The 16,148-nt window shown below is 36.8% G+C and overlaps 1 protein-coding gene across 3 annotated transcripts in view; it reads right to left on the bottom strand.

The window, feature by feature from the left end:
* COL5A2 (collagen type V alpha 2 chain) overlaps window positions 1-16,148 on the bottom strand; it is a 185,459-nt gene that overhangs the window by 28,521 nt on the left and 140,790 nt on the right. For all 3 annotated transcript variants that reach the window (XM_032220718.1, XM_032220699.1, XM_032220707.1), the window contains exons 19-32: window positions 14,074-14,172; window positions 12,048-12,092; window positions 11,862-11,960; window positions 10,221-10,274; window positions 8,701-8,808; window positions 6,757-6,810; window positions 6,193-6,291; window positions 5,857-5,910; window positions 3,852-3,950; window positions 3,715-3,768; window positions 3,566-3,619; window positions 2,252-2,305; window positions 1,959-2,012; window positions 358-402 (exon numbers count right to left, since the gene is read on the bottom strand). In XM_032220718.1, coding sequence (XP_032076609.1) covers window positions 358-402; window positions 1,959-2,012; window positions 2,252-2,305; window positions 3,566-3,619; window positions 3,715-3,768; window positions 3,852-3,950; window positions 5,857-5,910; window positions 6,193-6,291; window positions 6,757-6,810; window positions 8,701-8,808; window positions 10,221-10,274; window positions 11,862-11,960; window positions 12,048-12,092; window positions 14,074-14,172 — 972 coding nt within the window. The remainder of the gene's footprint in view (window positions 1-357; window positions 403-1,958; window positions 2,013-2,251; window positions 2,306-3,565; window positions 3,620-3,714; window positions 3,769-3,851; window positions 3,951-5,856; window positions 5,911-6,192; window positions 6,292-6,756; window positions 6,811-8,700; window positions 8,809-10,220; window positions 10,275-11,861; window positions 11,961-12,047; window positions 12,093-14,073; window positions 14,173-16,148) is intronic.

Genomic DNA, 16,148 nt, shown 5'->3' with positions numbered 1-16,148 from the left:
ACAATATTGCACCTTTTCACAATATTCTAATTTTCTGAGATTGTGGATTTGGGGTTTTCATGCGCTGTAAGCCATAGTCATCACAATTATGACAAATCACGGCTTGAACTATCTTGCTTTGCATGTAATGAGTCTATCTCATATATTAGTTTCACCTTTTAAGTTGCATTACTGGAATAAATGAACTTTTTCACGATTTTCTAATTTTTCGAGTTTCACCTGTATATGCAACTTGACTTTAAGGTATTTCTGCAACTCACTATTATAATTATGCATGGTTGTTTTTCTTTTAAAATTAATTTTAAGAATATTCTGAAAATTTGCTCTGAAAAGTCATTATTAAGAAATCAAACTTACCCTTGGACCTAAGGGACCTACTGCTCCAGGGTCACCATGAACACCCTAAGACAAGTATTAAAAAGAGAGATAAATTATAGCTAACTATATACAGAGAGAGGAAGAGAGAGAATTAGGGATTAGTTATTGGTGATTTTAAAAATATGGCAATGGTGTCAAATATAGTAAGCTGTGGGTTTTTCTCACTGTGTTCCTCTTCATGAATACCCTATAAGACCAAGTACATTAGCAACTTGCAAAGAGGTAGAGAAGGAAAGGCACAATCACAGGTCTTCCAGAATTACAACACAAAATCAGCAACAAAAGCAACATTAAGCATAGTAACTCAAAAGTACTCTGATGATAGGGAGATAAGTAGGTGAAGGGTGAGTGGGGAGGGAGGGAGGGAGGGAGGGAGGGAGAGAGAGAGAGAGAGAGAGAGAGAGAGAGAATGAATGAATGAATGAATGAATGAATGAATGAATGAATGAATGAATGAATGAATGAAAGAAAATGAATTAGGCTTTGTTGGTACCGGGCAACAAATTATGAAAGAGAAGGTCCATGTTACTGCTGTATCTTATTACTGATGCTGGTGCTGGTGCTGGTGCTGGTGCTGTGCTTGTTCCCATTAATAAAAGTTCCCAGTGCAATGGGAGCTTCTCCTTGGAAAATATGCTATGACTTCAGCCTTTAAAAAAAAGGCTCAGCAAGGAATGTGAGGAAGATTAAGGACGCAGGGCATTCCTAGATCAGTATCTAGCTTATGTTCTTCCATGCTATCAAAGAATTAAAGGAGAGTTCCTGAGATGTCTTGAGACATTTCCTGTTGCCCATATGACCTAGACATCCAAAGGCCCACAATGTCCCAACCATGCCTTTCCAGAAAAGAGGGACTGGTCTAAATTGTTCATGTGCAAGAAGCTGAACCAAAACCCTCCCTACTTGCACCCCAGCTCTATCTAGGAACAGCTGCACAGGAAGTAAGCTCATCATGGTGATTATTACATTGGGACTGTGAGGTTTTGCTCTTGGTTGCTGAAATGTCTTCTCCCTTTATTCCTACAGCCAGATGAATTCAGCAACTGGAGTGTCTTGGTACCAAGGAAATAGGAAATTAAATAAGTAATTAGATTAAACAACAAAAATGTCTTCTACATAACGTTTCCATGCAAAGGAGGGAGGGAGGGAAGGAGGGAAGGAAGGAAGGAAGGAAGGAAGGAAGGAAGGAAGGAAGGAAGGAAGGAAGAGGAAGGAAGGAATGGATTTTCTGCAATTGTGAGGACATAACATCTTGACAGTTCAGATTTTTAATTAAATTTTCTGCTTTTCTCCATCAAGCTGGACAAGTTTAATACATGTTGTACACATTTGACATCCCCCCCCCCCCGCCCAATGACAATATATATTCTCTCAAAAGCAACACAAGTTCTGAGGGGGAAAACAGTTATACAAATATTTATTCATTTCATTTCATTTCTAAGCTGCCCATCTTACTGATAAAGTGACTCTGAGTGGCTTACACTATAATAATGTTAACAGTGCTAAAAAAAATAAAGGAATGAATTAGTTAAAAACAGGCAAAATTAATCACTCATGCAAAACCATTATACAACAGTTACCTGATCACCTGGTTTTCCCCCTTCTCCTGGAGGGCCTGGGGTACCGGGTAAACCCTACAAGGAAATAAAGAAACCAAAAACAAATCAGATGGTCAGCATATGTAAGACTATAGGTTGAAAATACTGCTTCAGTGGCATTTTAATTTGAGCACAAAAATAGTTCATAAGTAATCCAAAAACATGGTGATCATTACTTTGGAAGTTATTTTATTAAATTTGTTTTGCTCAAAATAATAACAATCTAAAAGTCCTTGGATGGCTTTATATTGAAAATTGATTTCAAAAAGACTCACCTGAAATCCTGTGGGACCTGGAGGACCTTGTTCTCCTCTTTCTCCTGCTGGTCCCTATACAAAGAAATGTTTTTTAAATGATTTCACATGGTACCATAACAGCTTAATCATACATGCTTCAATATCCTGAGACTATAATAGGAAGATATTGTTCTTTTGTTATTGCTCACTCAAAGTTACTGCAATTTGGCTAATCAAACAAGCTGCTACCCTGTTTCCCCGAAAATAAGACCTTCCCAGATAATAAGCCCAATCGGGCTTTTGAGTGCATGCGCTAAAATAAGCCCTCCCTGAAAATATTGCGACACAGCAGCAGCCATGAGGTGACCCCACTCACCACCTCCAGCACCTCAAAAATAATAAGAACTCCCTGAAAATCAGGCCAAGTGCTTATTTTGGGGTTCAGGGAGCCGAGGTGGCGCAGTGGTTAGAGTGCAGCACTGCAGGCTACTTCAGCTGACTGCAGTTCTGCAGCTCGGCTGTTCAAATCTCACCGGTTCAAGGTTGACTCAGCCTTCCATCCTTCCAAGGTGGGTAAAATGAGGACCCGGATTGTTGGGAGCAATATGCTGACTCTGTAAACCGCTTAGAGAGGGCTGAAAGCCCTATGAAGCAGTATATAAGTCTAACTGCTATTGCTATTCAGAAAAAAATAAGACCCTGTTTTATTTTCGGGGAAACACTGTAATATTTACATAGAGTTAATAAGTTAATTTGACTTATTGCTTTATTTATTCAGACAGTTTCCCCTTGGAATCTATGTGATTTTAGATATTTAGATATCGCTTATGACAAGCGATCAGGAATGGTTTTCCTTTTCTCTAAATTGTTTTTTTTAATGTGACAGCAATTGATAGAATAAATAAAATAAAACACCTGGGCTGCCAGCATCAATGGCCTATGTGTCTGTTCAAAATAGAAAAAATGAATGTATCTCTTTCAATATTTCAGTGGAGGGGGGAAATGTTCCTTTTTATCATTTTAATAATATGTATGCTACAACAGATGTGGCAATTCATATGGATGTAAGTGAAGATTCCTTTGATAAAAGAACTGGATGGCAAATATTCTGCCTTTGTATTTCAGCAAGGTATGTTTTCCTCCAATTGTTCTCTACCCCATCATGAACTATATCTCACCTTTCCTTCTTCTTACTACCATGCTGTTAAAAAATGAATTTACCAAAGACGTGATCATGAATTTAAAAGAATGAACAGAATATACAGGACTCTTATTCACTCGGAATTTCAGTGCCATTCAACATTAATTTTGAATGATATTCTTTCACACCAAAAATGTTCAGATAGAACTTACATGGGGCCCAACAGGACCAGCGGGGCCAACTTCACCATCTTTTCCTGGTGCCCCCTAAAATGGTATAATAAATACAGTTGATTAATGCATAAGCTCATGCACTATAAATGCTATGGTTTAGAACTTTCTAAGAAAAGAATTATACTTACCCTCTGCCCCGAGACACCAGCATTTCCTGCTTCTCCGGGTTTCCCGGGATCCCCCTATTTAAATATATGATTAATACATTATTAATAATATGATATAACTTGGTAAATATGGTCAAACTCTGAAGCACAATACTTACACTGCTCCCTTTTGGTCCAGGAAGACCCATGCTGCCCGGCTGGCCTCTAATTCCAATTGGACCTGCAGGGCCTGGCCGACCATCTTCTCCTGGAGCACCCTAAGGAAACATCAAACATTTAATCTCATGTATCTGTGTCTGTATTATGTATCATGTATCTCATGTGTCTGTGTCTGTGTGTAAAACTGGTTGCCGAATTATCAATGCAGGATGCAAACACATCAATGCGGGATCTTTCTGGAAATAAAATTATAAAGGTGGAAATATGTATCACAAAATGGTTAGTTCGCTTAGCATTTCGAATGTTTGTTAGTCCATGGCTGTAAAATATTACCAGGATAATAATCCCAAATACTATTAATTTCAATTACAGGTTATATGAATATGACACTAATTACACAGCTCCACTCGCTTCCTTTTTGGGAAAAAAATAAGGATAGGGCTAGGAATAGTCCTTTGAATTATTCCAGCTCTATATACCACATCATTCATGTAATTTATGTAAGAGCCGTGGTGGCGCAGTGGTTAGAATGCAGTACTGCTGACTACTGATTGCCAGCAGTTCAAATCTCACCAGGCTCAAGGCTGACTCAGCCTTCCATCCTTCCAAGGTGGGTAAAATGAGGACCGAGATTGTTTGGGGCAATATGCTGACTGTAAACTGCTTAGAGAGGGCTATAATGTACTGTGAAACAGTATATAAATCTAAGTGCTAACTTAATAGCATGTGTTTTTATTCTAATAAGAGCTCCTCAAAACTACAAAAAGGATTAAAGTTATTCACAGTAAAATTACTGCCCTATTCCTATATTGATATCATTGTTCTAATGCTGATTAATTATTTCTAATATTTTTGGACTGTAATCAACCCACACTCGACCTATGCATCTTCTGATTTACATATAGAGTTTAAAGCTTCAGTTACACAGATGACATCAACATTAAGGTTAGGCAAACCACCCAAACATGAAATATGATGAATTCACACTATTGGGGTAACAGAACCAGAGATCCAGAAACCCTTTTCAAGTCAGAATGTGCATGCATCTGTAACAGAGGAAACAGGAAATAACTTGGAAATCTGATATTAAAGGACCCAGGTTAATACTTTCCTCTTGTCGTGTGTCTGAATGTGTGCATAAAAAAATAAAAAGTGAAAAAATAAAAGGAATTGGGGAGTTTGAATTCAGAGCAGCTGATCCATTGTTATTCTGATAATGCCCTTGAGTTTCCCTCTGGCATTCAAAGATACAAAATCTCTTAAGATTTTATTTTCTCCCATAGTTAATGATATCACAGATCGATCTTGGGCATGGCAACCAGCTAAAGCTAAATGTTAATTAGTTACATTAACATTTTATGTTAATAACACTAAAACTAAATGTTAATTGGTGTACATTAAGCTACAGTTAACCTCAGTTTAGCAAATTTAGACCCAAAGTAACTATTGAAGAAGATTTAACTTTTAAAAATATCTCATATAAACAATTCCTCAGCTAAAGGTTGAAGTGTTGATTGGTTTTGTTTTTACTTTCCAGTGAGTCTTGAATCCTGATGACTGCCTGCAGTTTTCTTTTCTTGACTAGAATTTGGGGGCTCCTAATTTCTAGCTTGATGCCTTTAAAAAATCAGTCCCATGTCCTCCCTCACCAGGTTGGGTACTCAGATAAAATGTTCTCTTTTTCTTCCTACCCTCATGAGAATTGCTCTCTGAACAGAGGTGGGTTGCTCCTGGTTTGGCCCGGATCGGGCAAAAGAGTAGTAGCAGTGGCGAGAGGCTCCCCCACCCGCCCGGACAGAAACATCATGAGCGTATGCGAGTGAGCCCCTGAACTGGTAGTAAAAAATTGGCAACCCACCACTGTCTCTAAAGTATCCGTGAAAGGGATACAGAAGGAAAGCAAGAATAAGGCTATCAAGAACCAAGATCCCACTCAACTACTTAAACTTTTTAGTCACATAGCTCTAGACACAAATTCTCCCACAAATATCTCAATTTACTTACCAAGGGACCAAGTTTCCCTTCTGGACCTGAGACCCCTGGATTCCCTGTCAGACCCTGTAAAAAAATATATTACAAAACAATCTTATTTCTGGCACTCGATTACCATTTTCATCCAAAACATATTCATAAGATTAATTCACAAGGTATCCAAAATTATACTATTTTATAATATCTGACATCTACAGTCCCACATTCATTTTGACCTAAATGATATTAATATTTATACAGTGCACTCTCATAAATTAACCAAGATCTGTGGATCTGAATAGCCCTCTCCCTTTTTTTTAGACACGTTCAGTCTGGATGTATAGAGTAAGATTATTATTCTTTTTTTACCCTGGCACCTGGGAGACCAGGTTCACCCATGCGACCAGGATCCCCTTGGCTTCCTTTAGGGCCTGAAGCTCCCGCAGGGCCACGTTCCCCTTGAGCTCCCTGAAAAGGAAATCAAAAGCAAGATCACTCCATGGCATTTCAGGTATAATTAGAAGTGTGTGTTGGGGTGGAGGTGATTTCAAGAGTATTTGGGTTTTGTTTCCAAATAATTTCTGTGCTACCCAATAACAGCTCTTACAGAACAGAATTTCTTTCAGGCTGAGTTATTTCACTAAGAAACATGCATCAAGGAAGCAAGAAGAAGCATCAAAAGCAACATGAACACATAGGGGGTCTTGGCTAATTTCTAAATTCAAAATTGCCTCTCTTTAAATCGCCAATGACAACATCTTTCTACCAGCTGGGGTACCTCTGGGAGTGTTGTTGTTTTTTTAATGAAAACTTTTTGAGAAGAGAAATTAGAAGATGACATTAAATTGCTTGTATGATACACTATTTTGATTTTGATTACATTTTCAGAATATATGTACTATTAAAAAAGATCTTAATAATCCTTATACTCACCTTTGGTCCTGGCAAACCATCAGATCCTGGAAAGCCACGATTACCAGGAGGACCCTATGGAAACAAAAGTATGTGTTTTTATGGAGTGACATGTATGATTCATACTTGTGACATTTAAACTTCCTTTTATGTTTAAAATAGTATTTGAAATACATTGTATTTGGAGGGAAAAAAAATCAAAGAATAAAAATCGCCAAAGGATTACCAATAGACCCCTCTGAATCTGGGAGGTGCTGATGAGCCCACTACTTAGTGAAATATAAGTTTATCCAGGATCATTATCCATAAATGGCTATAATAATATGTATAACCAAGCATATTTAAATATACAGCATGGTGGTAAGGTCTATTCCTCCTAGTGATGCTGCTGGACACTGCCCACTTGCCAGGGCAGTGCTGAGCTGAACACACACCAAACCGACATCAGGCCCAGGCAACAAGACAGTGGGTCTATTTTTCTGCGGCAACCAATAGATCTACGGTATAGCCATCTCCATCAAAATGCAGACACATCCCAGATGCTGATTTGATTGTGCAAGATGGCATTTTGTCAATGTGAAAAATGGATCCTGCTCTTATGGGAATAACATTAGGAAGAAGGAAGAGGAGGAGGAGGAGGAGGAGGAGGAGGAGGAGGAGGAGGAGGAGGAGGAGGAGGAGGAGGAGGAGGAGGAGGAGGAGAAAAAGAAGAAGAAGAAGATGAAGATTTAAATGTATAGCATAGGATATGCAAAAATCTGATAAAATTACAATAATGATAATGATAATCACCATATGATACATTTTTTCACAACATTATTTATTCTAGTTAATAAAAACTATACTATATAAAATATGCAAACAAATCAAACAAATTTTAAAAGTGAATGCTTGCCATGCAGATATTTAGAAACCAACCATGTCACTTATTTAAATACTGGAAAACAAGCACATTGCAAAAATGACATTCTTCCTCCAGTTAAAAACTAAGAAGGAACAGGGATAAAAACCACTTTTCTCTGAAATTCTCAAACAAAATTACATTTTGCCAGATGATATTTATGGATATGGATAAATTTGAGGGGTTTTTTTATAATATTGATATGACTTGACCATATCAGACCAAGTGTCCCATATGTCCATTATTTAAAATTGTTTTGCTCTTCTGAACTTTATATAATATTTTTCACTATAAAAACTCATTTGAATCACTCAAGGAAGTTCAGATCCTATGGTGTTAGTTCAAATGTTACTGACTCTAGCAAGAGTTTTTGGATTGTCATTGGAGGAAGTTGCTAATTGGATCCAAATTATTCTAAAACTTGTTTTTCCTTGTGATGAATTATCGAAAAAATGGAAAAGTGAAATATGCTATTTTTTCTTTACTCTTGAAGTAAAGATAATGCCTTTTTAAAAATCTGATAATATTTTTCTGCAAAGCAACAAACTAGAATAGCAACGAGTTAGAAATATAGCACCACTTTCCTTTGAAAGGACTAAAGACAAGATCTAAACCAGTGGTGGGATTCAAACCTTTTTATTACCAGTTCTGTGGGTGTGGCTTGGTGGGCGTGGCATGGCTTGGTAGGCGTGGCAGGGGAAGGATACCGTAAAATCTTTATTTCCACCCCATTCCAGAGGAAGGATACTATAAAATCTCAATTCCCTCCCCACTCTAGGGGAAAGTTACTGCAAAATCCCCATTCCATCCCGATCAGCTGGGATTCAGGCGGCAGAGAATAGATGGGAGCAGGGCCAGTTAGAGGTAGCATTTACCGGTTCGCCGAACTACTCAAAATTTCTGCTACCGGTTCTCCAGAACTGGTCAGAACCTGCTGAATATCACCTCTGACAACCATAGTTTGACTTCTTTTAGATATTCTATTTTCAATGCAAACTAAACAGGGCTATTCCGAAGATAGCTTACCAGTAAACTACTGAGATTTTTTTCCTTATTATTCTTACCCTTTCTCCAACAGTTCCAGGAATACCAACTGATCCTGGATCACCACGAAGACCTCTTTTCCCTTCTTCACCCATAGGTCCAATTGGTCCTTGGAGGCCATGGGGACCCTAGTGAAAAACATTTGCACTTATAAAGAAAATGAACAAAACCATCATTTAATCATGCTGCCATTGACACAAGAAAAATACAGATGCCTCATTTCAAATCCAATTATATTTCTTGAAGAAGGTTTTGAAAAATATATCATTTCTGCAAACAGAAATGTTTTAATGTTGTTGGTTTTTTTGCTTGTGTATATTCCAAAAATATAACTGTTCTAGAAACAGGCCAAATTGCATTAGTAGAAATTAATTCTGCAATTAGTTTTCAATATTAACTGAATGATTGAATAGTAAATACTAATTGAACTAGTTAAGGGTTGACCTTGACAAATAGTTTATTAGGTTAATATGAATAGTCTAATATTGTAGATATTTATGAAATAGATATAAATAACTCTAGTTTACCTCCACAGCAGTTTGCAGATGAGACAGCAGTAATGTCATGTGGACATGTCCTTTAAACATTGTTACCAATCAATTGTACTTTATTGCACAGAAAGTGGGAAATTATGATCACTCTTTCATTATATTACCACGTATTTTCCCAAGAAAGGAAGAATTATTTTGTTTGTGCTTTTTAAAATATTTGTTCAAATCACCCCTTTAAATCAAATAAAAGTTTAAAGAGAAAAAAGAAACTTTAAGTTTCATTTGATTTACTTAAAATGAAAAATTGTATTCCTCTGCAATAAGAAGAAGTCAATGGAACCGCACAATTAATATTTAAAGTTTGCAACTAAGATCAGGGAGAGTCACATTAAAATCCAGCTTCAGGCACAGAAAGTTACTAGAGGATTTTGAACCACTCACTTATCCCGCTGCTCAAACTACTTCACAAGTTGTAGAAAAAATGGGGGGGGATGGATTGCTTTTTTTGTCACCCTGAGAAACCTATAGTTCTAATAAAGATAAAGGTAAAGGTTTCCCTTGCACATATGTGCTAGTTGTTCCTGACTCTAGGGGGTGATGCTCATCTCTGTTTCAAAACCTAAGAGCCAGCACTGTCCAAAGACATTTCTGTGGTCATGTGGCCAGCATGACTAAATGCCAAAGGCAAATAGAATGCTGTTACCTTCCCAGCAAAGGTGGTCCCTATTTTTCTACTTGCATTTTTTACATGCTTTCAAACTGCTAGGTTGACAGAAGCTGGGACAAGTGACGGGAGCTCACTCTGTTATGCAGCGCTAGGGATTTGAACAGCCGACCTTTCTGATCAATAAGCTCAATGTCTTAGCCACTGAGCCACTGTGTCCCTCTAGAGCTCTAATAAGTATTAATAAATAATTAATAATGAGGGGGGAAACCATAAGGTTTGTGACACATGAAGGACAGAACTGAATAACAGAAAAAACATGCATATTATTTTGTAAAGAAACATTTTAAAGATGGTTTCTAGAGAATATATTTTGAAAACTTACTGGCTCTCCTTTGGGCCCAGCTTCTCCTTTGAAACCTGGAACACCAGGATCTCCCTGAAAACAAATATCACCATTAGAATAATGATCTGGGTTATTCAAAGTGACAGGAAAGTACAACATGTTTTGTGAATCCATGTCTTGTTCAAAATTTATTAATATAGGCCAAATTCATGGTTTCTTCAGCATATAGACCATGGTATAATCTACATCATGTGTTGAATAATATTATAATCATATGCAGATATGTCAGTCTTGCTCTGTGTAAACAGATATGGATTGTTGTCTGCAATAGCTAAATATTAAAAGTTTAAAATATTGGTTTTCATATTCAAAATATTGCTCATCTCAGTATCAAATCTCAGTATCAAATTACTCAGTCACTACTACCCTGTTTCCCCCAAAATAAGACCTCCCTGGATAATAAGCCCAGTCAGGCTTTTGAGCGCATGCACTAAAGTAAGCCCTCCCCCCAAAATAAGCCCTCCCTGAAACTATTGCAACACAGCAGCAGCCATGAAGTGACCACTCTCGCCGCCTCCTGCACCTCAAAAATAATAAGACCTCCCTGAAAATAAGGCCAAGTGCTTATTTCAGGGGTCAAAAGAAAATAAGACCCTGTCTAATTTTCGGGGAAACACGGTATCTATAGAAGAGGCTCCCTTAAATTTGCTTCAAATTTCCAGCCTCAAGCTCATGAGCACCTGGTGGCTTGCAAGTTATAGAAAATATTTCCCTAAGTCATGCGATTGTTCTAATACATAGACCTACTCTTAGTCTGTTGTTCTTAAATTTACTGTTAAAAAGAATTCAGTTTAGATTACTAACTCTCTTGAGGGCCACATTTGCAGGAAGATGGAACATAAATCAAAATGTAAATAATAAACAAGCTAGCAAGTCAACTGAGAACTGACATTTGTGCCAGAAAATGAGTTTTTCACTTTGTGAGCAGCTGCTCTTGGATGCTAAATCACACAATGTGATTCAGAGCAACATTCTGGATATTACAGTATTTTAAAGTTGTTAATAGGCTGTACGTTTAACTCCTTTGAAACTATTCAAAACTTTGTGAAAGAGCCTGTTTCTTACCAAAGGAAAGCCTCTATAGCCATATAATATCAGTACTACACACTTTATTTATTGTTCTAGGAGTCTATGGAGATTCTCAGTCATCCAGGTCACAGTTATCCCAAAGGTTATTTTCCAAAAGACACCTGGACTTTGTTGTTGTTGTTGTTGTTGTTGTTGTTGTTTTGTGTGTGTGTGTGTGTGTGTGTGTGTGTGTGTGTGTGTGTGTGTGTGTGTGTGTGTGTGTGTGTGTTTTACTATTTTGCTTTTTATCCAAGAAGCTTCTTCAGTTCCTCATGAAGAAGCTTCTTGGATGAGAAGCGGAACATTTTCAAAAAATGTTCAAGAAAGTTCCATTTCCTTTTGGAAAATAACCTTTGGGACATATTGTTCCAGTAATTTTACTATTATTACCTTGTTTTTGTACAATTACCACCAGGTTTTAATTGTGTTATTACCATGGGTGCTTCAACGCTGTTATTGACTGTCAGGATTATGGTGGGGTATAAAACCCAAAATAAATTAAACGTGCACTAAATGCAAAATTTTACCATTTCTGATTTTTCAAAGCATTACCATTTGTCCTCGAATGCCAGGAGGACCTGTGTTGCCTTGTGGTCCCGGAGAACCAGGTGGACCTGGTAAGCCATGAGGACCTGAAGTTCCTGGAGATCCCTGTGAGATACATTGATGTGGTCAACAGTGTCCATGGCATGGAATATAAAGCCTTAAAATGTGTATTTGCTTAAGTCAATTACTTACTGAAGGTCCTTTTGTACCTGTGGAACCATCTGTACCTAAAGCACCCTGAAACAGCACAAATCAGACACGTATTAATACAATTGTATTAATATTAATACAATTTCATCAAACATGGCTATTCCTATGTACCAATTTGACTGAAATATCACATGCAAATGTCAAGTTCTTATGTATCAAGTGATTTAATTTCTGAACAATATAGATTGGAGGCGGCTGTTTCATATCAATTCCAGTTAGTCAGAGTCTAGAATTTTGTGTATATCTATCCTTTCCATAGGCAACTACCCTAAAATCATGTACTAAAAATATTAAGAATCTTTAAGATTCTGACCTAGCTTCAGTTATTCAAGCTCAGTTAAAGAGGAACAAATTTATTATTAAATAATTTCTTATGGGATAGACTTCGAAAAAGTTCCATCAGAAAAATGCTTAAACATCAAGGTGCCACAAAATCTTTTATATTTTCCACTGAAATATGAATTAAAGGTGCTATTTGCTTAAAACTTTCATAAAAGAAGTAATAAGAATTAAATACAACAAACAAGCTTTGCATACATATTGAAGAAATACGTTCTCAAAGGTAAGTAGGTAAGGGTACATCTTTCAGATAAGATGCTTTAAGGGATACAAGTAGTTCTTGACTTGTGACCTTAATTGACCCTGCAATTATGGTCATAACATACGCTAATTGTGGCAGTTTTTTGTGGCAGTGAATATGGTGACTGTAGAGAAAACACAATAAGTGTTGTTGTTTTTTGTTGGCAAATGGAAGTGATTGCTGCTATCTGGCAAAAAAAAATAATGTAAATTATGAACATCTGACCATAAGATGCTGCAAACATCTCTAAATGAGGCGGGTTGCTGAATGCCCAAAATGCAAGGGTGTGTGTGTGTCAGAACTAATGAAGGCAGTCAATACCTTCTTTGGGTTACATTGTAACCAAACAATCACTAGGCTGTTGGTAAGCAAGGACTACTTGTAAAGTAGGTGTTTAAAATATCTAGATAGCAATAGCAATAGCAGTTAGACTTATATACCGCTTCATAGGGCTTTCAGCCCTCTCTAAGCGGTTTACAGAGTCAGCATATTGCCCCCAACAACAATCTGGGTCCTCATTTTACCCACCTCGGAAGGATGGAAGGCTGAGTCAACCCTGAGCCGGTGAGATTTGAACAGCCGAACTGCAGAACTGCAGTCAGCTGAAGTAGCCTGCAGTGCTGCATTTAACCACTGCGCCACCGAGATGTCTTAATGTCTTAAGATGTTTCCCAACCGAAATGCAAGCAGTTTCAGGCTTTTGGAACTTGCCTATTCTGGGGAACTCTTACAGATTTTTGGAAAACTGTAGCTTTCAAGCAATTCCTACAAGGTGAAAGAACGTCAGAAAATTTCATCTGGTCTACATTTTTAAATAAACTGACCTATTTCATACTTGCGCGCACAGCAATTTGGATCAGAATACTTATCCTTCAGATTCCCTATTTCTCTAGAATTTGTGATTTAGTTCCAAGCAGAAAATAAACCATATCAAAATGCATCCATATGGAAAGTATCATGAAAAAGCATATAGTATGGAAAGATACAAAGAAAACACATATTGGCTGATGTATAATTTTCCAGCCAATACATATATATCTGACTATCCTAAGCAAAGAAATTATTGTACCATTGCTTTAAGCTACATATTGCAAAAGTAGATTTTTAAACTTTTAAGCATTTTGACACTGTGACTAGACACAGAAGACGATATCCCCTGTTATATCAAGAACTGTGATATGCTAAGCGATCTCTTTTATAACTTGTGCTTCAGTTTATGTGATTACAACCAACTTTCTTTCTTTCTTTTTTACAATCCATTTCAGGTTTGGTGTGAATTATTCTCCGTATTCTTTTTTGTGAAGGCAATGCATAGATTTTTCCATGTGCATGCTGTACTTCTATCTCTGTGCTTTTATGGATGATGCCTAGCAACCAGTCAGGGATGAATAGCTCCAAACATAATTTATGACAGTTTGAAAAACTTACAGGAAGACCAAATAATCCTGGGGGACCAGGGGCGCCCGTTTCTCCTCTTGGTCCTTGAGGACCTTCTGGGCCACGTGCACCTGTGGGACCAGCTTCACCCTGAAGTTTCACATTGAAAAAGAAAGTAGAAAATGCAATATTAATACTGACCATTAAACCTCTCATTAACTGAAGGTGCTTTTCTTTTTAAAATTCTAAATTCTAAAATTTAGAATTGACATAATGCCATAGAGTTCCACCTCCTAGCTGTTCCTCATAGTTATCTGAATTGCCTAAGTAATTCTAAGTGTGATATACAATCTTACCCTGGTGCTAATGCAGTATCAAGTCTATCTGGATTTTATTTAAGAAATGATGGGTTCCCATTTTGTTCTTTAGCACAGAAATAAAGTGTCTTCAGCCCCATCACGCAATCTGATCAAAAATTCATGCAGGCTCACATCTAGTCTGTGAATTCACCATATTAGGTGGGATTTTTAAAAAAAAATACTAAAATTATTTTTCATTTTCTGTTGAACTGTTTTGTTTTGTTGTTTTATAAAATCTTGTGACTTTTGAAAAAGTGAATTCAAGGCTTTTCCTTATACAATGAGATAAATAAGTCTTTCATGAAATTAGTGTAATAGACAAACAACTATTTTATGGTTAAATGAAGTTGCTACCTTCTCCTCCTCATCTCCTCCTCATCATCATCATCATCATCACTTTACACTCTTTCTTTCTTTTATTTATTTATTTTGGCTGCTAAAGACCACAGGGAGGATATGTGACACCATAATCACAAGGGTGGGAGGAAGCTGAGATAGAACTGATGGCTCTTTTTGAAGAATGACCTTTGCATAGTAATTTGTCTAATTAAAATGGGCATGAAAAACCCATTGGAGACATTGTAATTAGACACTGTTTGGTTTTAAAAAAACATATAAAACTGCTTTGCTATTCAGTGTTTTACAATAAAAGTTTGGCATGATGATATTGAAAGATTCCTGGAGCTACAAAACTGGGAGCCACGTAAGGCTCATATGCTCTATCTACTGTATTCATATACAAATCATGTTAATCACATGCAATTAATAAATTGGATATAGGATATTATGGATGTTTATGGCAATTGTTAATATAATTAAATATCATTCTACTGATCTGTAAAACTGAGGGACTTGCCTCCAATTTAAAAAAAAAACAGGAAAGTCATGCCATATCCTGTTAAATTTTGGGCTTACTTTATTATACATGTTTAAAGAAATTGTTTGATTCACTGAATTACAGCATTGGCAATTAAGTGAAAACTGTCAACTGTAAATACATAATGCATCTATTGGACTGATTAGTTTTATCCTTTCTCTCCAAGGCCATGGTTAACTAATGCTTGTTATGTTGCATAGGTTTTCATCATTTCAAGGCACGGAAAACAACTATTATTACACTATTCCACAAAAATACATTTGTACTTCTTTCCTTCACATAACAGAGATAAAGAATGTCTAGGACAAGGGACATAAAAATAATTGAAAGCAAATCCAAGAACTTTAACTACATGATATAAGTGACCAAATCCTACTACTATTGCTAGAAATTTGCCTGAGAAATTTAGCCCTTAAAAATTCTCAGAGGCAGCAAAGAAGAATGAAAGAAAAGTTTCTCCTCAGCTCATCTTAGACTCAGGAGTCTTCTTTAATAATCAAAAATAGTGCAAAACACAATCTGGAAGAAGTTATGGCTATAGTCTCATTTTTCATTGTACATTCTCAGAAAAATACTTTACAGCACAAATGCTAGTCTCCTCCAGGTCAAAGCTCAACTTTTGGTGACTCCATAAACACATTGTTTCCTTGGTAAGAATACAAAAGTGATTTACATTTCTTTCCTCCCTTTTTTAATTAAAAAAAAACAACTTCCTTATCCACTCTATAACCCTGTAGTTTTCTTGTGTTCTTCCTATCTGTTTCTAACAAGAGCTGACTTTGATTTTCAAGCTCAACTAACATTTCCTAGATCTAATGGAGGAACCTCAACTGTATGACACTGCCTATGCCTATTTCAGGGCTTCTCAACCTTGTTAAATTTAAGATATG

This window comes from Thamnophis elegans, chromosome 1 (genome assembly GCF_009769535.1).
Source record: "Thamnophis elegans isolate rThaEle1 chromosome 1, rThaEle1.pri, whole genome shotgun sequence".
Lineage (NCBI taxonomy): Eukaryota > Metazoa > Chordata > Lepidosauria > Squamata > Colubridae > Thamnophis > Thamnophis elegans.
Note: the sequence above shows the minus strand (reverse complement) of the source record. Positions and strands in the feature narration are given on the sequence as shown.